The following is a 22,292-nucleotide window of genomic DNA, read 5'->3' as shown; positions in this document are numbered from 1 at the left end:
CTCAAATAGATAGGGCTTTCTAAATTGTTTGATTGTTTATGGGAAGGCTTAGGAAACGTTACTTCAATGGTGCCTGTCTGTGTCGAAATTTGATGGCATATAATCACCCCGTATAGTCTGCCTCTTTTTTCCTCTTGTACATTGCATATATATACCAGGGCTCTAGTTTAATCCAAACTACTATTATCGCAGACAACCTGGCTCATCTGTGAAATAGAAACCTACATGTTTTAAGATGACATGGGCTACGAGTACGGTTGCCTATTTTTTGTCCAGGACACGTCTCATTTGGTCACGTTGCACACACCCCTATAGTTGCACACATTGCACCCTCCTATAGTGCTACCTTGTACCCTGTATTGGATGTATAAACTTACAGAAGGATAAAAATTAGGTCTATCTGGCCCCCCTGTGGCACAAATACCAGTCCCTTTATTCACATGTGTATTCACACCTTCTCGGTTTTGCAGCTTTTCATTAATCTTTAAGGAGTCCAATTTATCCTCCAGCTGTGGTGCCCCTGCTTCTCCCGCCTCAACTAATTCCATTCCGTACAGAATCTGATTCTCCGGCAGAAAGCAGACGACTAATTACATTCAGATAGACCATGCAATATTAATTCCAATCACTTGAGTCTTGAAGGTCATTTTAGGGAAGATTAGAGCTGGAAATCGTTGGATTCCTCTTAACTGTTCAGGGTGCCTGGAAGGAGAAAATATTGTTTTATCAATCTCCAGAAAAATAAGTTGGTGGTGAGCGTCCCCATGTGCTAAAAATGCCATTCTTTACTGCATGAGAGTTTGTTGCATGGATGCTATGCTTAAAGGGACACCTTAATGCATATGATAGCTGTGTGGGCCCTTTCATTTTTTGTGGCGTCTGTTTGGAAATGCATTGGGGGACTTTGCAGAATCCCTAAAATGCGTTTGCCCGTTTTATCTACCTCCCAGTTAAATGCCCTACAAGAGATGCCTTCGGCTGCAGTATGCATGTGAAGAGATCCCATTGATTTCATTGGGAACACTTTCCTGCCACAGTGGGGCTTTTTAAAGTCCTTATAATTGGCTCCGTTGTATGTTATTTTTGTGGTACAATGTTTATTTTTATTATTATTAACCATGCTAGTATTTTTGTTAATATGACATACTTTATCAATAATATAAATGCGATGTGTACTCATCGGACACCATACTAAACATAATGAAGAAGACATTCCGGTCAAGATATAAGCAGTGCAGGCAGCCCCTCCCACCTGGGGAAAGATGATTGGCTTATGAACAGTAGAGAGGGCGTGGCCTGATGGTGATCCGTTTACCTACCCTCATTTCTTCTCCCTTCTTTCCTTGTGTAGATATCTGCACAGTGTTACAGCACACATCACACCCTAACGAAGTTTTTTTTTAATGGTGCTGCGCGTCAATTAAATCGATACCATCAAAAGAACATTTTTAAGATTCATGAATTCTCATTGATTTGATTCTCGGCAGGAGACTTGGCTAATTGGCTGTATTATGCCTGCTGTAGGACCTTCTAAAACAATCACATACATGCTATAAAAATCTTCCCCACAAGCTGTGTCTTTTGAGGATAGAATTCAGCCAGGCAAGCTAATTGATTTTTTCTTTTTTAACAAAATGAACGTAGTATTAATAGTGAATTAAATAGAGGGCATAAAGCTAACGTAAGCTTTCATTTTTGCAGGGCACATGGTGTCTAAATACACTGAATTAATGTGAAAGAGAGGAGAACATCCTCTATTTTAGGCTGAAGTTTTTAGCAGGGTGAGACGTAAAAATAATTTCAAAATACTGAACAGCTGAATACTGAAGTATTTATTAATATCATTCTAAAATAATCGAGGAACCAGTAAAAGTTCTGGTCATATGCTACCCAAACTCTAATCTCCCCAGTAATAGTAACTGGAGACCTGTGCCACGCATACGGGGATGCTAACCCTCAGTGTAGGAGGATCCCATGAGTGTCTATCCTTAGGAGAAGAAGAATTCTATGGTTCCTCAACACCAGAACTTGCTGATAGAAAATGACCATTTGGCGCATCTAACCTGCCCATCTCTTACACTGCTGCAACATCCCAAACCTTATTCGTTTCTTGTCCTTGTCTCTTGTTCAGGATCAGAGTCTTATTAACCGATTATTCTAAGCAACTACCCAGAAAATAGTTTCTCTGTAACCCCCTATGTACATGTATGACAAATTCCAAAAACCCACAGTAAGGAACCATGGTAAGTGACTCAATACATCTGCTCTAACAAACACAATGTAAAATCCATCACAATGCATGTTGTTTGCAGAACAAAATCCTCTGGAATATTTTAGCACGGAGTCTGCTAATCCTCACGTAACCGTATTGTGTTGTCTTTGCAGAGTCAACTTTCCCAGGCCCTGAATGGATTGTCAGACAGAGCCAAGGAAGCCAAAGAATTCCTAGTTCAACTGCGAAATATGGTCCAGCAAATCCAGGTAGATTTATCAGTTGGCACAGGAACAAAACAGAGCATTAGTATGCAGTAAGGTTTGGCTTAGTTCCTCATCAGTAGTTCTTGGTGTGCTTTGGAGATCAGGTTGGAAACCATTGCATTGTGTCATATGTTATCTGGGAACAAAGGGCCCGGGGTTATGTCTGCACTTCAAGGTATTTTGTTTTGTGCTATATCATGCTTTAAAATGGCCTACCATCAAAGAGAATGGTAGAAGATGCAATTAATACTTTTGATCTCTACATAGTGCTAGTCCATAGGCCTTTGTTCTGTCCTAATAAAGGACCATGATATTTTATGTGCAGCGCTTTTTTATTCATTATACATGTATAATACCTTGGAAGAGGTTGATTTTCATTAACCTACTGATTTGGAAAAGATTGGAAAAGCAAGCATTGGCTTAAATCTCTAACCATCCTGATCGAGTGTCGTAGAACCGCATTTGTTCAACAGATTTTACATGTCCTTAAATAAAGGTGAGAAGTGAGACAGTGTCCTGCACATTGAGCCCTAACAACAAATGTGTAACACAGGAGAACAGTGTGGAGTTTGAAGCCTGCCTGGTTGCCCAGTGTGATGCTCTGATCGATGCCCTCAACAGAAGGAAGGTCCAGCTTCTTTCCAGAGTTAACAAGGAACATGAGCACAAACTAAAGGTAGGTCCATTCATTCAATTACGGTTACCAGATACAGAATGAATCCGAGAAATCATATAATATATTCCCAATCAGCGCTGTTCAGGGGAAACATGTTAGATACTGGTTCTTTTCTTTCATATATATATAGGACTACATTAACTGGAGAATAATGTTTTTCTACTGGTTCATGCTCTTAAAAACATCCTAATAACACTGGGATCTTGTATCAATATTTTCACAGCGTCTGTGCCACATAGATTTAATTCTCCCATGAGTAATGGAAGACTCTGAGTAAACTATTCCATTTGGGTTTTTTGACCCACTACAAACCAGATTACAATTAAATGACAATATGATGGTCTTTGCTTAGTGTTGGCACAGGTAGTTAAAATAAGCATCATTCTACCACTACAAACATCACGTTCTGCTATAACATTGTTTAGAATGGACATTATTACATTCTCATATACTGCAAAAACTCCACAAGCAGTCTTGTTAAAGCAAACACAATTCATTAGAGAAGAAGCGCTCTATGAGGACAATAGGGGACAAGTGGATATCAGGAACCAGATCGCCAACCATGGTGCTTTATTAATGTATTCAATGGGTACTCTAGGGCACTGGGTGCAAACCCAACTACTGGTCCCCAAGAAGCAGGTAAAAGAAGAAATATATATATAAAAGATTTTTCTGCACAGCTAATCTAGTAAGAAATAAGAAAATGTCTATTATTAACATTTTTTCTATTATTTTGATACATGAGGTATGTAGATATTTTGTAATATGTTACTAACTTGTAATATGTTACTATATTATTAACCCTTTATGTTTGAGGTCTCAGATAGCTCATACCCTTTCTCTGGCTTTAACAGCTAAACAATTGTGAGGCTGTGCAATTAATCTTTTTTTTTCCCCTATCGGATTTCAAAATCCTAATCCTTAATTATCATATTACACCGTAGATTTTGCCAAAGGCAGCTAGGAGTCTAATGCAAGATTAACTACATAGCCAATTATAGCTTTTCATTTTTCTTCTTGTTCTTGCGATCAGCCCTATGAGTTCATTCTCTGTGACCTGCTGGAGGTCTGATCCCACAGGATCTAGCTGCCATTTCACTAAGTGGTAACAGAAAATGGAATGGAAGAGATAAATTACTAAGAGACGCTGTTTAGAAAGAATTTTTCTTTTTATACATTCCCTGATTTCAGTTTTTTAGTTTGTATTTCCAATATCCTATTTCACATCGATTGTGTGCGTTGGTCAGTGCAGCCACTTTCTTTAATTACAGTGTAAATATTTGAGAACAGAGCCGCATAAGGAGTCTGCCGACCCTGCTTGATAATGACGTCAGCTGAAGGATTGCTAAGATAATAACTGTAAAAAGAAATACGGATATAAGAAAAGATTGTAATAACAAATATTAATACCAAACTACAACACCATAATGACATCAAATAATAATACATCAGAACATGCCTGCAAAAAAAACAATAAAAATAAAACTCAAAACTGAAAATAACAACTGCAAATTATTATTGGAAATATATAGAATATATAAATATATAGAAGAATGGCCATTTTAATGTCTGAAAGGCACACTACAGCCATCCTATGCACTTTAATGCATATGATGGTCACATGGCTGCTTCAACCAGCCAATCAGTGGCAAGAAAAGTCAGATCCTGGAGGAGGACGCGGCCTCTTCTGCGTCAAGTAAGACCTATAGATGATTGTATTTAGTTTTTGTTTTGGAAGAATGCATATTAAACTACTTACATTATTTTAATATGCTTTCTTCTTTATTAGGGGTGTCAGGGACATTAGACTACATTCTGCTTTAGGAAGAACGATATGATGTTAAGTAGATCCTGTATTGTTTCAATATAATTTGAAATACGTCTAGATTGTAAACTCTTTTAATCAGGGCCTTCCTTAACTTTTGTTTCTGTAAGTACAAATGTATATGTTATGTACTTCTTATGTCCCATTGTACAGCACTATGGAATATTATGGTGCTTTATAAAATAATAAATATTAGTTCTAGTAACTGTCAGGCGGCATTTTTCTTATCAGTTGTATTGCTGGGAATAAATATTTCTGGATTCAAGCTTACAAATAAAATTTGCAAATGCTGCCGCCTAGTGATGGATAATGAGTAGAGTTTTTTGTTTGTCAGGCATTTGGGGTTTTTATGATCACATTTTTAAAGAAATGATCCTTTGACTCTATTCCAGGTTGTGCGAGATCAGATTTCCCACTGTACGGTGAAACTGCGTCAGACTACGGGATTGATGGAGTATTGTCTGGAAGTCATTAAAGAAAATGACCCTAGCGGCTTCCTCCAGGTGAGTGTGATTTGTAGAACTGATACAATATTTAACAATAAAATCAGTGCTCATGTAACTTAATGTTTTTTATTGGCATTTATATGTGCTCATTGGAAATTATTTACTAAGCGGTGAGTTGTACTCACCGGATTAACTATATAATATACAAAAATAGAAACAGGTGGAGTTCACACCAAGAATCTCATAAAGCGGAGGTGCATCAAGTCAGGGAGTTGTACCCTACCCTATTCCAGTAATAAGACTTTCAGTGCAAATACGTATGTTTTAACACATGAGTGAGTTCTTCATCGGGACAAAACAAATATAATATATATATAAAGAAAAAACATACACTATATGAACAAATATGACCAACAGAATGTGGGTACCCTCCTAACTATTGAGTTTAGGTTTCAGTCACACTCATTGCTAACAGGTGTATAAAAACAAGCACACAGGCAGCCATCTCCATAGAGGATTGATGTTATTTCTCTCCACCTATCAGATTTCTGATGCTCTTATTCGGAGGGTGCACCTGACTGAGGATCAGTGGGGGAAGGGAACCCTCACACCAAGAATGACTACAGATTTTGACTTGAACCTGGACAGTGCACCTCTGCTGCAGTCCATTCACCAGCTCGACTTTGTGCAGATGAAAGGTAAGTACATACAGGTTGCCGCCCCCCAGTATCCGCTCAATCCAAGGCGACAGAGCGCTGCCTACATGCAGGGTCTATGTATCAAAAGGAGACTGAACGAACAAACATACTTTTCCTGTGAAGTGTAGGATGTGCTCAATTTTCAGTATATGTGTAGCTGAGATAAACTTTTCAGATTACTCCACAAACATTGCATAATATATGATCATACTGATGTCTTTGTACTTGCTTCGGCTGTACAGTCCTGGTTATTTTTAAAGAATTAATATAAAGGAAGATCTTTGACGATAAGCTAGAATTGGTTGCCTGTGACCAGTAGGTAGGAATCAGCCGTCCCCGCATTGCTTGTAGTGAGTATTTGCACAACGGCGTCTTGGCAAGTATCCCCTTAGTTTCTCTGCCAAATCTGTCAACCAAATATTTTCTTTTCAGGGAGTTTATTGCAAGACAGCATTTGTTCTTCATTTTTTGCCATGTCATACACAGGTCAGCATAGGGCAGGTTTTCAGCCGTTTTGCTTTTAATAGTCAGATTGTCATACAGGATCAGGCATGTACAAACTGGGAAGCTACAGTGTATAGGCTGTAACGCCTGTTACCCCTAGTTTTCCAAACGCAATATATTCTGTACGTATGAAGCATGCTTTTATCTGCACATGTGCAAAGTCTTCCCATTTATTAAATGGGAGAACGTTCCTGCTACTGATTGGCAGCTTCAAGGAGCCAATCAGTGGCAAGAAATGGCAGATCATGGAAGAAGAAGTCTTGCAGCATTTTTACTATGCGTTCTTCTTTGGTCGGTGTCAGGGCCATTAGACTGTCCCATTAACTATATTTCTTGTAATGAATATTTGAAACATCTGTCACTTTAGTAGCTGATATTAGCCAGGCTCACACTAAATTTTGTACAGTTCCCTGTTTAGTCCCAGCGCCCCCAATCCTACAGATGGAGGAGTGCTGTACCCAAAACAACAGCGCCACGCTGTCATGGAAGCAGCCACCCTTGTCCATGGTACAAGCTGAAGGATACATTCTGGAGCTGGACGATGGCAATGGCGGACAGTTCCGGGTAAGACCAATAATCTACGTAGTAATTAAAGGGGTATATATCCTTTATATTAAAAATGCTGGGGTAGCATTAAGTATGAGAATTTACTCATAACGGCATAAATTATATAAAGCACTGTAAAGTTGGTTTATTGTATTCATCTAAAGCAACTTTTTCAAAATAAAATGTCGTGGTTTTTTTTTATTTATTGAACATGATTCGGTAGCTTCTGGGAGCCAATGTTTTATATTTGCCGTGCTGGTGACAATATACCACTACCCATTGTACAGCGCTACGGAATTTGATGGCGCTATATAGAACAATAAATTATAATAATGTAATTTGATTGTGGCATCTTTTTTGATGGGCACCCCCGTTTGCCAGCCAGCTTCAAGCCAATTCCAGGTCAGACTGATTTGAACGTTCACTGCTTAAACAAGGCATGCATGCCCAGTGATAATTTTGCTCCGAATTTGTTTCTCCTGGACACAGAAACTTTGATAAAACACATTAAGTATATTAGTGCTTATTGTAATAAATTGACCGTAATTGGTTTTGGGTAAAAAAAATTGACTTTTTTCATATGTTACCAGATTTACTTGCCGAAATACTCAATTGTGATTCGGTGAATTTTGACCGTGACATTAACACGTAATTGTTGCTTGTATGTCTCGCTGCCGCAGGAGGTGTTTGTTGGGAAGGAGACCATGTGCACCGTGGACGGTCTACATTTTAATAGCACATACAATGCTCGGGTCAAAGCTTTCAACAAAGCCGGGGTGAGCCAGTACAGCAAGACTCTGGTTCTTCAGACTTCTGAAGGTAGGGCAAATATTTTCTCTTGCTGTCCTGTCCAATATAAAGATTTGCATTTTCACAGTAACTGAGCAGGAAGCAAAGAAACCCCAACTTGTAAAATGAATAAAATAAATTACTTTATTAACCAAAACTACAGACAGTGCTTCTGAACATAAATATCTAAGTAAATAAAGTAGCCGGGGGCTGGGGGTGGCAGTGGCCCCTGGGTTGTTCTGGTTTAAAGCCTTTGGCTCTCTACTTGAAACTTTTATGTGTATTTTACTTGTAGTCATACATAAAGCCACCAGGGTGTCTCATGTGACAATGACTGTAGTCAGCATTTATACTGTGGTTGGATCATTTATGTGCTCCATGTGTGAGTTTTCTGTAAATATATTTTAGATAGCACTGGATAGTGCACATTGAGTCTGGGCTGAGTGGCCCCATTCTTGCCGTTTCCCACACATTAAACACACACTAGTGTGAGTTAGAACGTTAATTCAGTAGAGAAGAACCTTCTATGACAGGGAATACTGACCAATGCTATTGAGACCGGGGGGGGGGCAGAGGACTTTACAAACTACACCCCCTGTTTATAGACAATACCCATCTTCTGCCCCTGGCTGGATAAAAGAGTAATATTAAACTTGGGAAGGGTAGTTCTCAGCCAGCTGGGGTATATTGTCTGTGACCAGAGTTCTTTAGTAGCCATTCTTACCTAGACTGTCAATAAGAAATGGACCACAATCTAATACTTTGATTTCATTTAAAAATATTGTGTTAAATGAGAATACCCTGCCAGATAGACTGTGGGCTGATGACTCTGCCCGTGGGTTTCCATACTGCGGTTGCAAGTCCTACATAAATGTGTCTGTTGTGTTAGTATTTGGCCGCTCTATACCTGTTTGGCGTTTTTAGTCGTAAGCTGATAGACTGAATATATGAGCCAGAAACTCCTCAATCGGGACAGTAGCCCTTTTACACGCTACATACTGGGCTCGGTAAAGGACAATGTCCTCGTGATGAAGGTTCTATAAATCTGCTGCCGCCTGTTTTATATTCGTGCTGCTAGATTATTGCCAAAGACGAGAATTCCGTTTGTAGAAAATATTTCTGTTTTGCAATTTGTGATCGTTACAAGGAATCATTGATTTGCCATTTATTGTTTGCATCATTGTGAAGACTTAAGTGTGTTTCTCAGCATGGTCCTACTTATCCGTGTAAATATTTGTTTAGAATTGTTTACTACCAGTTCTTGTTCTCCCCATTTCATCTCTGGGAAGCATAAACAAGCGATGGAGCACCAAATATTTCAAACAGTGGATACGTCTCCCAATGAATCGCATCTCCTTCTGCCCCTTGCCTGATGGGTTTAAAGTCTCCATTAGTGATATGTGGCAAAAGGGAACAATAATGGCGGTGCTGCAGTGCCATGATACCCTGGTTTTTCTCAGTCCCTGAGATTGAGGATCACCTCCCAAAGAGACGTATCTTTCCTAATCCTATAAAGCAGAGATGCGGCGTGTAATCGGAAGGAAAATAAGAAACAAATGCTGCCTCCATTTCTTTATGTCTTTGCCTCTGATTGCGACTGACCCCTGTGCCATTAGCGGTACATACACTGCTGGGAATGGTACGTTACACGGAGGAGAATACATTCTACCTCCTCCGCCTCAAGTGGTTTGATCCATTGGCACTTCCTGTCTGGAAAGTGAGCAGGGAGTGCTTCCTGTGCCACGTGTGTCTCTCTCACAGAGGGACTGTAACCGTTTTTGTGTTCAGACGCAGCTCGTAGCGCTAGGCCAACACACTATTCATTAATGTGTTTGATACATTCTTGATACAGTTAGTATTATCTGACTGACGAGTGTGGTAACAGCAATGCTTACTTATTGGTACATAGACACACGTACGTACAGATACATATATTTATACAAATATGAACGGATTGTATGTACCTCTGTAAAATCCACGCCAGCCTGTTGAATTGAAAGGGATAAAAAACTATTCCCAAATGTGTTTTTTTTATTTAGTTTCTTAATTATTATATTTTTATTTTTATTTTGGTCTGTATCCATATCCATTGCTAGATTTGTTGCGATGATCAGTATGGTCTTTTCTTTTTTAAGTTTAATACTATTAAGGATGGCACGTCTTTGTAAAGGATCTCAGCAGAGGATGAAACTGAAAGCCAGGTTTGTTTAAACAAACAACTACTAGGAGCAAATTATATCATAGGAGTGAAAGCATCATCGCCATAACATAGACCTCTAATTACTGAGTACCCAGCAAGTTATACTTGGTTCACAAGCAGATGCTGCCGCCTATTAACCAATCACGGTTACATGCAATCTTTAACCCTTTAGCATCAGTATACTTAACCTAACATGGGGTATACCCAGATCTGTAGTAGACAGTAACCTTATTACTGACCTCTCAAGTATTTTCAATTGAGATACTCTGACTACGTTGTATCGAGTATCAGCATCATACATAGACATCCGAAAAGAACGTAGTTTGCATATATATCTGAAGATACGCATTAAGACAACAGGGTCCAAACCCTGTCCGTGAGGGCCATAAATACAACAGGCTTTCAGACTACCCGACCGAAGCACAGTGCTAGTTTTATTGTGTTACTTGGAAACCTTCCCCGAATAGTGTAGGATCTGCAGCATGTCTTAATTCATCTTCCTCTGAAATAAGACCGGATTGTCTTCTTTTCCCAGTTGTTACTGAGCAGGGGTATACAATAAGCCAAGTCACCCCATGGGACTACTCAGGAACAATGTCAGAGCTTTTTCTGTGTGATCTGAAAATGGTTATACTGGAAGATGGGGCTGGTTGAGGTCTCCTCTGTTCTGGTGTTTGTGTCCATCTCTGTTCATTTCATAACTGAATCTCAAATTAAAGTGAATCTATCATCTACATAACTGTATATTAATCAAAGCAGTATAAACATGTCTGTCTGTTATGTTAAAAGTTGTTCAGCAGTTAAGATGTAAAACATTTTCACTTTCTTGTCCTGTCTGCATGTTTAGTCCTTCTTGTATCACGTAAGATTTAGGAACTTGTACCTGGACTCCCACTTCTTGATGGACTGCATATATTATCAAATCTTCCTAACTTGTTTTAGAACTGGTGCAGGATTCGGAAGAGAGGAGCTCCTTCCAGAGAGGTGGGGGGTTGCTTAGCATGTGTCCCATAGATTCCACAAGAATGAGTTCCATAGCAGGTAGGTTGAAGTTTATAACTAAAAAACGCTGAACATTTTTAATGTGACTGAAAGCTTTATATGCTGTTGACTAATATAAAGGGTTACCTATGTGTCTGATTCACTTTAATGAGACAAGTGGCACTTAATTCCGTAGCAGACAGGGGAGGTAGATGGTTTTTACATCGCTCTCTGACAGTTTAGGAATTAAGTGTAACTATTCACTAACTCTAATCTTTGCTCACACTAGGTCCTTATGCTCGAATGTCAGCTACTCTTGCAGCTCGTCTGCAAGCCAGCTCCATACCCTCTCCACTTGAATTTCTCCAACACCCAGAACAGGAATCTTGTATTTCACCAGGTAACGGCCAATGAAAGCAGCTCATCTAAAAAGTTAAAGGAAATGCATTTAACACGATACATTTAATTTCTCCTATTCTTTTAATGAAAATTTCGCTTCAGTGGAAAGTTTGGTACTTTCAGGTCCCTCATCATGCATCTGGTGCATGTGTGGTGGGCTATGGAACTATGCACCTGGCTTTGCCCTAGAGCAAAAATGATGTGCGCATATCAGGGCCAGACTGGCATATCAGGACCAGACTGGATTTCGCAGTAGGCCGCCTAATGTGGGGCGGGTCTTGAGGCCATCCATCTAATCATATGTGTGCCCATGGCAGCTGCATTGGCGCTGCGTTCACGGGCAAACATATAAGAGCGAGCCGTTATAACAATGATGTTATATCTGGCACCGTGCTGACTGGTAGATGGTAAAAGCAAGGCTGCTCTCACAGTGTCCACCAGAGAGAAAGCTAAGGTAAGGTGGTGCGAGAGGGAGGGAACATGGAGGTAAGGGAGTATGTATGAATGTATGTATAACTGTGTGTTAACATGAATGTGTATGTGAGCATGCATGTTTATGTACTCTTGTGTAGTTGTTTGTGTGTGAGCATGGATGTATAAATGTGTGGGGAGCAAAGATGTCACAGGAAGGCTGTTTGGAGCAAAGATGGCATAGGCAGGCTGCTTGGGAACACTGGCAAGATGTTTGGGGACAAAGATTACACATACAAACTCTTTGGGGACACTGACAAGCTGTTTGAGGACAAAGCTGGAACAGGCAAGCTGTTTGGGGGGCACTGACAAGCTGTTTGGGGAAAAGGAGGCACAGGAAGGCTGTTTGTGGTCAAGGATGACACAGATATGTTGTTTGGGGCTATGATGGCACAGGCAGACTGGTTGCAAATATCGCACTGGAAAGCTGTTTGGTTGCACAGACAAGCTATTTGGGGTAAAGATGATACAGATGAGCTGTTTGGGGGCACAGATGGTACAAACAAGGTGTTTTGGGGACAATGGTGGCATTGTAGGACATGTTGCTTGTGAAGTTGTCGGAGGGAAATTTTCACACCCGAGCCCTTTGGTTTCTAGTTAGTTCATATGAATTAATGAAACATATTTTTGAATATTGTATGAATATGCTAAGGGAAGGGTATTAAGATGATGTAAAAATAAAGAATGGGTATAGAGATGAAGTTATGTAATCATGAAGATGGAGGGGTATTGTGGTGCAATATAGGGTGATAATGATGGGGGAATATAATGATAAAGGGGGTATGAATATGGTTGTTGGGGGATAATGATTGTGGTTGGGTATTGCAATGAATTAGGATGTTAGGGGTATGATGATGGTACAGGACAAATAACCATTAACACTTTACATATATATGCATATACAACGCTCCTACAACATACACATACAACTACACACACATACATATACACACACTTATAGCCACTCTAACACCATACACTTACATATACATACACACAACTCTTAGTTTCAAACCCTTATGTATACATACACACACAGCCCCTCCAACACTTACACATACATACACATAGCCACTCTAACACCATGCACTTACACACATAAACATTCATGCATACACTCATGCATGCATACCCTAACACCATACACTTTAACGTATATGCACAGACAATCTAAAAGCATACACTTACATATACACACAGCCACTCTCTCTGATAATCCATGCAGCCCCCTCAGCCTCCCTCTTACATTTTTAGCTTTAAACTTTTGTTATGAGAGGTACAAGTTTTAAATAACTTTCAAATATACTTTACAAGGCAGGGTTTGTCCATATTTTAAACAAGAAATATTGTGTCCAGAAGCCGATAAGAGCAGTGTGTCCAAAAATGACATGGTATTCAATTATTTCCAGGGCTGCTTTTAATCCCAGTCCAGCCCTAGCGCATAACGTGTTTTAGTGGAGGGTTTCAGTGCTCTTTCACTCAGTGCCTTTTCATTTGTTCTGGCTTCAGCCCCGTTTATCGTGCTAATCACTTCAGGAGTGCATTAAAACATTTTTATAGAACATTGAACAAGACCTTTGATTAAATCTCACTGCTCAATGGCATCGGCTCCTGAATGGTTCCACCATACATAGGGGTGAAAGACTGTAATTTCAGCATAGCTGGGCACCGCCTGATTTTGGCTTACTCTCTAACATCGGTTATATTATATCTGATTTCCCAGAGCAGAAAGCGTATCTGGGAATGTCTTTTTAACTGATTGCTATTCTCAGAGTGCTTGGCCCCTTCGGATGGGTGATTTAAAGGTCTAATAAATGAATCCGTACACACCAAAGCAGCTGGGAAAAATGATCATTCAAACGCATGGACTGGGATCCAAGCTCAGCACATGAATTAAGAATTATCCTAGCACCTCTTAGCACCTTGTAATGTAAGACCAACAGCTTGACTCCTTGGTTAAGTCTTTTGTTACTGCCAGATCAAGACAACAATGCATGGCATATTCCAAAGCAGACCATTAGAGAACTGAAGTGCTCAACCTGAAGACATTTTAAGCGTACTGTCCCACTTAGACATAACTATTATTATTACTATTAATTGTGCGCCGTAGCACATTAAACAAACAAACCAGGTTATTCATCCTTTTGTAGGATCAAATAAACACAACATAGACCCTTTTAAGGATGGGGTTCAGTTTCAACAGCAACAACCTGTCAGTGGCTGTTTTTGTGTCACATGATAGTTAAGCATTCCCTGAAAAAAATGAATGAGGCAAAGGTTAATGAATGATTAGAACCATTATTTCTAGAAAGGATTTCAGCAGAAGAACTAGGATGGTGTAGGTATAATAACCACTGCTGTGTATTTCCAATAAAATAAGATTAATCAAAATACAGTATTTTGGGCTTTATACAAGATTATATATATGTGGTCTACATGGAGAGTGGATTCATACCTGGGTGCATCTTCTAAAAAAGGTCCTTATACAAGAAAGTAAAAGAGCTCACCAAAAATTTTGGTGAAGTTTAGGAGAGTTTATTTCTTTCTGTCTGGGCTTTTATGAAAAGATGTATATGTTTACAATTACAGATAAAAGTGGCGTTTGACCTTTTTGGCTACTTGGGAAAGAAATTAACTGTAAATAGGTCCGTCTTCAGCCGTTGTCTCATTGTGACGTGTCTCCCCGTGCTCAGCGAGGTAGGACGCGGGTTTCATGCTGTTCAGTGCCTCTAGTAGGTTCACGGAAAATTTGCCACTTTTCAGGCTGTCCACTTAATATAAATTGAAAAAAATATATATATTTAAGCATATTACTACAGAATTCTGTAAACATAATTTTCTTGCAATTTCAGATACTTTAATATAATTTTATTCATATATCAGTAATCAGCAAGGGGGGGATTCCTGTTCTGTTTTGGTGACTGGGGGGCTGCTGGCCTGCTTCAAAGATAAAGGGCCACCAGAATAATTCAATATACTTTCTACCGGATATACCTATTGGTGCAAACTGAAGCAAGAGTGATCGGTCATTGTCGGGGTGTCCAGAATGGGGGACGGACACCCTTTTTTGTTAATATTTGGTCAGCAGTGGTTTTTTTTTTTGTGCATGGTGTATTCAGCGATATTTTACAAGGCCTCTCTTGTACGCTGCCGGAATAATTTAGTGTCTTGGAGCTGTTTGACATGCTGTGCACAAGTGAGACCCATTGCTGTTTCCATGGTAGCCAAATAGAGAAAGATGTTGCCTGCAGATTTTCTTAGATGAAATTATAATTCTTGATCTATGTTCAGCTGTATTTTCCCATTTCTCGTGACATGAGATATGGCTGCGAGAACGTGTTCGCGTGTAACCAGTTTATATCAGCCTGCCGTCTCCATACAGATCGAGCGTCTGTAGTTACATTCTACAACATAGAAAGATATTCTACAACATAGAAAGCAACAAGTACTTTGTTTTTGGAATCGTGGGCAGAGGAAAATTGATTTTATTGATGTTTTTTTTTTTATTCATGGAAGGATAGAGTACATTCTATGGTAAATGTTGAAAAAGGTTGATTTCTTGGACACTGGAAGCATGTAAAATGTTCGCATTCGTTTTCTCAAGAGCCTGCTCTGTACATAGCAATTATCAATTTGGGAAACTTCTCATTTGTTTGTGCTCGCCAATTATAAATTTAAGAAAAGTGCATTTTATTAAAAGGTGGTGACTTCAAAGAAATGATCATCGTGTTTTACCTTTACAAATGAATGACTTTGGTTTTGTGATATATATTTCTGTGTGTATATATATATAAAGCTTCCTATCTTTATGTTCTTCTTTATGCTTTCCTGGCCTATTTCTCCCCATCTTTTTTCTTTCCATGTGTCTTTCCCCATCTTTGCTTTGTGCTCTTCTCCAACTGTTAATCTGCCGTATATCGCACTATCCTTGTATCTTTCTTTTCATATATTTTATGGTATATGACATTTAAACTGTTGGTGCTCCCTATGTTACTGTGACTATATCCTGAAATTGTAAATTTTTTGCTGTTTGAAATCATAATGCTCCCACTTGCTGTTTTTAAGATGCTCATTGATATATGAGCCGTCCCCACCGGCAGCCTGTTGTATTGAATAAGTCTAATGACATTGATGTCTGGCACCCAGGCCCATAGTACACCGCCATTCATCTTGTTCCAGCAAATACTGTCCAGACAATCCCAGCAGTTACTAAGAGACATGGGGAGGACACCTCCGTGGCCTCTGAATAATGCATTTTTGTGTGGTTGGCTCTACCATAAAGATCTATAACTTCATGGAACTTCAGTACAAAGAGAATTAATCCGTTGTATCCATTCTGACCAAGCCATCAGTGCCATCACTGATATATATATCAAGAAATTCCTTTGAGGTGTATATATTTCATCACCCCTGATTTACATTAATTGCACTTTATTTCATGTTGTAAACTATTGATTTTTGTGCTGCCACAAATTAGCTTTTTCCGTTTTGACAAATTCCGCATTATTATTTCTCACAACATCAAGCCTTTCCTTTAAGCAAAATTCCATGTAACAAACAGTGCTAACCACGGGAGGTTGATACATCCTGCTTCACATGTTTTGCACGTAGGATGTAATGTAGAGCTCTGGGGCTCATGCTTCGCTGCCTGGACCTAAAGTGCCTACCTTACAGAACGTTTAATATCCATAATAGTTTAACTATGGTCACACGGAGCTCCATTTTTAAAATCGAATACAAATCTTCCTCAAAGACTGCCCTTTCAGTTTACTTTAAACCGGTTGAATCAGCTGTAAGAGATCAGCGCACTACACTAAGGCACTGCTGAGGGGGCACATAGAGCCCCCTACCCCTCACTTCATGCACCAGGAGGCAGCCAAAGAAAACAAGATATGTACCCTAAAGCCTATGCCATATTATTATTAAATAGCAGGCAATATATATATATGCATTGCGGCCATTATTACAGCACAGCAACTTCCACTGATCTACACCACTACGGTTGATTTACCTCCATGCACACACAAATGATTCCTCTTACTCTTCTCCTCAAACTGACCAATACTTCCACCAGACGTGCTTCCTAATTACACTTTCCCATGAGTTATAACTGTTTTCCAACTTTTCTGCTCAAAATTGCTAAGATTTTACTGTTGGTCAACAGATATTTGAGATGTAGCTCTTTACCACCATTTAATGGCTCTATCCAGTGACAATTTGAATATATGTAAAATAGCCTGTCTCATCAGTAACATTTTTATTTGGTTGGTAAAGGGACTCTGTCACTGAATTCTATTGTATTTTCCCCTCTCTCCTCAGTTGCGTGGTTTGCCTTTGACCCTGGTTCTGCTCACTCAGACATCATCTTCTCCAATGACAACATGACTGTCACTTGCAACAGCTACGATGACAGGGTAGTTCTCGGAAAGACTGGGTTTTCCAAAGGAATCCACTACTGGGAATTGACTATCGACCGATACGATAATCACCCAGATCCAGCCTTTGGCGTGGCTCGTATTGAGGTGATGAAAGATGTTATGTTGGGAAAAGACGACAAAGCTTGGGCTATGTATGTGGACAATAACCGCAGCTGGTTCATGCACAACAACTCACATACTAACAGGTACTGCTGTTATGTTCTGGGATCACTACAATGTGTACACATCAAAAGCACAAAGACGCCTAAAGGGACACTATCATGAATACTTTTTATAGCTATCTTATCTCTTGAAGCCTCCTCTTAAATGTTGTCAATTCAGGTCATTGCATTAGTCAGTTGCCAGTGAAACCTTGTGTTTGAGACTATAGTATTCTATGAAAATTGCATGCATTTAGAACTCACCTCAACTGCATGTTTAAGAAAATCAAATCTAAATGCATCTTATGTCTGTTCTGTAAACTATAAAACACACGGGTCTCACCAGAATCCTTGTATTAATACATAGTCTCTACCAGAGCCTTAACTTCTATGGAGATCTTCTGGCACATTCGGACGTGTCACTTTACCAAAGAGACGTCAACTTAGAAGAGTGTAATACAACTACTACAGTGCACTACTAAGCGTAATGTGTTACTTCACATTTAAAATCACAAACAGCGTATGTTTTTTTTCATGATAGTGTCCCTTTAATGATCGGTGACAGCAATTCTGGCAGCTGCCAACCAGGAAACCATCCATCTAGGAAGAAACCAAGGCCTCTTTCTGTAGGATGCCCAGGCCTGAGACATTCTGCATCATTCAAATCAGCTCTTTCTAAGCCCATCTCTACACGATTCCCATCACTGGATTTCATACCATATAGAGGGTGGGTTGGAAGGATGTGCATGATGAAGGTCTCTGTGTGTACTCAACCATTGACCACGTCACACTTGTTTTCTGTTTTAAAAAACTTGTGAGCACTGACCCCTTTTCCATCTGTTTTGTTTAATACGGAATATGTCAGTGGTGCTCCTTTGGCAATATTCATACATTTTTACAAGCATGCAACAGCATGGAATCAGGTCATTGGATCATTTTCTTAATTCAGAATTAGAATTTGAATTTCCCCAAACTACAGTATGACCATTTTACTACTGATCTGTCTGATGGAAAACCATATGAATGATTTTATGTAAACAATATTTAAGTTTCAGCAGGCAAATAAAACTTCTAATTGGCAAATAAAAGACGCTAAACTCACAAGTTATTCACCTTTTAATAAGTCAAGCCATATGACTTTACATTTATTTACAATATTTAGCTTTATAGTTAAAATATAATATTGCGATTAAATGGGTTTAATTAAATAACTGATTGTCATTTTTCATATTTTGTGCCATTCTTGTTTCGTGGGTTTTTTTTTCCCTCTCACTGCCATCTGGTTCTGTGCCAATTTACCATCAATTGCTGAATGTCAATGCTTCTCAAATACTTCTTTAGACCAAAAAAAACTTTAACCAGTGTAGAATACACGTGTGGTTAGAGAATTAATTCTTACGTTTCTGTCTGACAATGGAAAGGTGTTTTGTTTTCCACAGAACTGAAGGTGGAATCACAAAAGGTGCGACTGTTGGGGTCGTTCTGGACTTTACCAGAAGAACGTTGACATTTTGTATTAATGAGGAACAGCAGGGACCGGTTGCGTTTGAAAACATGGAAGGCTTATTTTTTCCTGCCGTGAGCTTGAATAGAAATGTTCAGGTAAAAACCCATTATGTTTCATGTTAGCTTAATTGATGCATTAGATGTGTTGGATCAAGAGAAGAGAATCCTTCTTGATTACATGTAGGATTTGAAATTACTTACTCTTGTTTTATTTTAGAGGCTATTGTGTCTACTTTCCATTTACAAACTACATTTCTCTGATCACATACATTACAAAAAAGAGGATTTTTACCAGTAGTCAGTAATGTTTCTTTTATGAAATTTCTTTTTGTTATGAAATAACCCTCTGTAAATGTAGCTTTGACAATGCTAAATTAAAACGTTTCAGAATGAAAATAAATAAATATATATATATATATATATACATTTATATAGTTTTATTTTAAAAAAATGGGTAGTTTCCCAGCAAATGAATGCAAATCTAAAGTTAGAGCAAGATCACTCGTAGAAATTCATGATATGAAAACGTCATATTATACAAGTCGCCTTAGCAACTATGTAATGCAGTGAAGCAATATTATAGACAGACATGTTTTCCTCATCTAATCAAATTAAATAATAATAATAATTTTGTTTCTTAACTAATATTAATTTAAAGCCATTTAACATTGCTAAAAAATACCGGTAATGGGAGGCAAGCATATCCCTACCACCCCCACTGTATTATCTTTTTTTCGATTCTAGGTAACACTTCACACAGGTTTGCCGATTCCTGAATTCTACACGTCCAGAGGAGCTTTACAGCCTTAAAAGTGGCTGGGGAGAGGAAGGAAAAAATTATCTGTTCGCCTGCCACCATCCACATAAAAAGCAAGCAAATTTACCCATTTGAGAGCCGGAGAAAAGAAAATTCCAAAAAAAGACACCAGAGCTCAATAACGAATCAGTGGTTTCATTGCATTAGAATAAGATCTCTGTTTTGACCGTGTAGTCCTTCAATGTGCATACTTGCTTTGATGCTTTTGCCCTTTAAATTTACAGATTACTCGAGTAGCCTGAATCGTTAATGTCAGGTTCATTTTTTTGTATCGTGAACTATTATTTTTTCTGTGTATACATATTTCTGCTGTTGCTCTTGACCGATCTGTTGCTGCTACATACAAGAGCGTCCTCTAAATGTTAATTCAAAGCAAGCCCCTAGATACAGTTTGGATTACCAGCAAGTAATATATAAAGACATATTACATGCCTTTAACATGTAAAAATCACATGAATAATGTTCAACGTGAGCCATACAGATGGGAAACAATGTTACATATTATAAACAATGCTTTCCTGGTATTTTGTTCTGAGAATGTATTTAATACCTGGTCATAGTAACATGGTAACAACATAGTAAAGGAATTGTTTTGCCCATTGGTAATTATTATGATATGAAGATAAGTCGAAATATACAACAAACCCCCTGGCAGTGATCTTCAGTGTAGATAGTACTGGGCATATTTCCCAGGGGCATCTAGGCATAACCACCACAGACAACCTCTGCCCACCTCAAGATACAACTCATAATAAGGTAGGGCTAAGTAGACAAGGCGTGGACTGAGTGGATCTGCATTTGTCTTCTATGATTAATGGAGAAAATGCCCATATCCCGTTTGTTATAATATCAGTTGCCCTTAACTTTTGAGAGTCAGAGGGATGGGAGATGCATTGTATTGCAATATGATGTATGACACCAAGGCATTGCTTTACCTTTTAAAAATACATTTGGGAAACCAATCATGGAATATATACATCTTGATAATTAAGGCAATGTGATTAAAGCACAAATCACTGGCCTAGAATTCTATACACCCTATATATATTTTTTTACAATAAGACTCATTTTTTTTTACTTAGACAGCATTTTTAAGCACAACCATGAATCGGTGGACTGTTTAAACCAATTTCGGTTAAAAGTCTTTTGATGAGGGAAAAATACAAGCAAATCATTGCTGAGTTAACACATTGGAAACAAAGATGATCAAATGAATGAAAATAATGCAAAAGGAAGGTCTCGTAGTTGTGCCATCAAAGGAGTTTATAATTATATCCACATTGCTTTGTTATGTAGCCCAGTTGTCTGCTTTATTCTTAAAATGGCATGTTGGCGCTCTACTGGGTCCACCATTTCCACTAAACGTTTACACCTAGAATTATCTTTGTCTCCAGGGTGATAGAATACTTACTTATATAGCGTTTTGTGTATGCCAATGGGCACACAACCCACTCATCACCCACACCAGCAAAGTTCAGGTAACTATAACATTTTGTATATAGATTTGCCAGAGATACTCATAGCACAGTATATACATAACAGGTCAGACTTGGCCCTAGTTGACCGTGTGACATGTCCACTCGAAGGCACTTATGTACATACTGCAAATTATCTGATCCTGGGATTGTTGACAGCTCTCCAGCCGTTGCAGCACTGAATATCCCATGATGCTTAGCCATAGGCCCCAGCTTACGTTCTGTTAGTACCTATATAACAGCAGGTGAAAAGGCAGAAGCAATCTTCAGTAGGAAGCTTACTCATCTAATGAAACGTCTTTAATACCGGTCATATATTTTAGTTGAACTCAGCAGCTTCTGTATGTACTGGGTCCTCTCTGATGTAATAAAAAAAAAAAATTGGGGCTCCAATACTTTTATTCTTAACCGCATTTCTGTGATTATGGACGATCAATTTATCGCCATGTGCCTCTCCGTGAGCCTGCAGCCATAGGGTGCTCTGTGAACCTGCAGGGATATGTTCCAGACACATTCAGCTAATAGTTCATTTCAGAGCTGATTGCATGAATGGTTCTATGGGATAATCACTCGGTGCATTCAAAAAGCAATCCGTTCACTTTTTCCCAGTATAACCAGCAATACACTACAATCTGTAACAAAGCAGCAAACGTTTATCGGAAGGAAGAGACGTCACATTAACATTCCCAAGATGAATGTAAATAGGTATACAGGTGATTCTGAAGCTTGTGTTAAATATATTTAGAAAGATTACCTTTGCTAATTTATTTTAATGGGTGCTATTTAGTCCATTGGCTAATCTTAGCTGCAGAAGTACTCTGTTGCAGGACAACGCTGATGTTACCCGTTTATTTTTTGATGACACCCGATGGCTGGGCCAGTGTGGGCGCATTCTCCACCTCT

At 38.9% G+C, this 22,292-nt stretch overlaps 1 protein-coding gene across 1 annotated transcript in view; it reads left to right on the top strand.

The window, feature by feature from the left end:
• The window catches only part of LOC149279457 (E3 ubiquitin-protein ligase TRIM9), a 33,495-nt gene extending 13,588 nt beyond the window's left edge, over positions 1-19,907 (top strand). Inside the window, exons 2-10 of the mRNA XM_089501165.1 lie at positions 2,386-2,481; positions 3,032-3,154; positions 5,372-5,482; positions 5,970-6,123; positions 7,046-7,191; positions 7,854-7,992; positions 17,333-17,636; positions 19,031-19,193; positions 19,842-19,907. Of these exons, the coding sequence (XP_089357291.1) occupies positions 2,386-2,481; positions 3,032-3,154; positions 5,372-5,482; positions 5,970-6,123; positions 7,046-7,191; positions 7,854-7,992; positions 17,333-17,636; positions 19,031-19,193; positions 19,842-19,907 (1,302 nt within the window). The remainder of the gene's footprint in view (positions 1-2,385; positions 2,482-3,031; positions 3,155-5,371; positions 5,483-5,969; positions 6,124-7,045; positions 7,192-7,853; positions 7,993-17,332; positions 17,637-19,030; positions 19,194-19,841) is intronic.
• Positions 19,908-22,292: the final 2,385 nt, after the last annotated feature.

Source organism: Sceloporus occidentalis, unplaced genomic scaffold, assembly GCF_023333645.1.
Source record: "Sceloporus occidentalis isolate IW3139 unplaced genomic scaffold, rSceOcc1.0.p SCAF_165, whole genome shotgun sequence".
NCBI lineage: Eukaryota > Metazoa > Chordata > Lepidosauria > Squamata > Phrynosomatidae > Sceloporus > Sceloporus occidentalis.
Note: the sequence above shows the minus strand (reverse complement) of the source record. Positions and strands in the feature narration are given on the sequence as shown.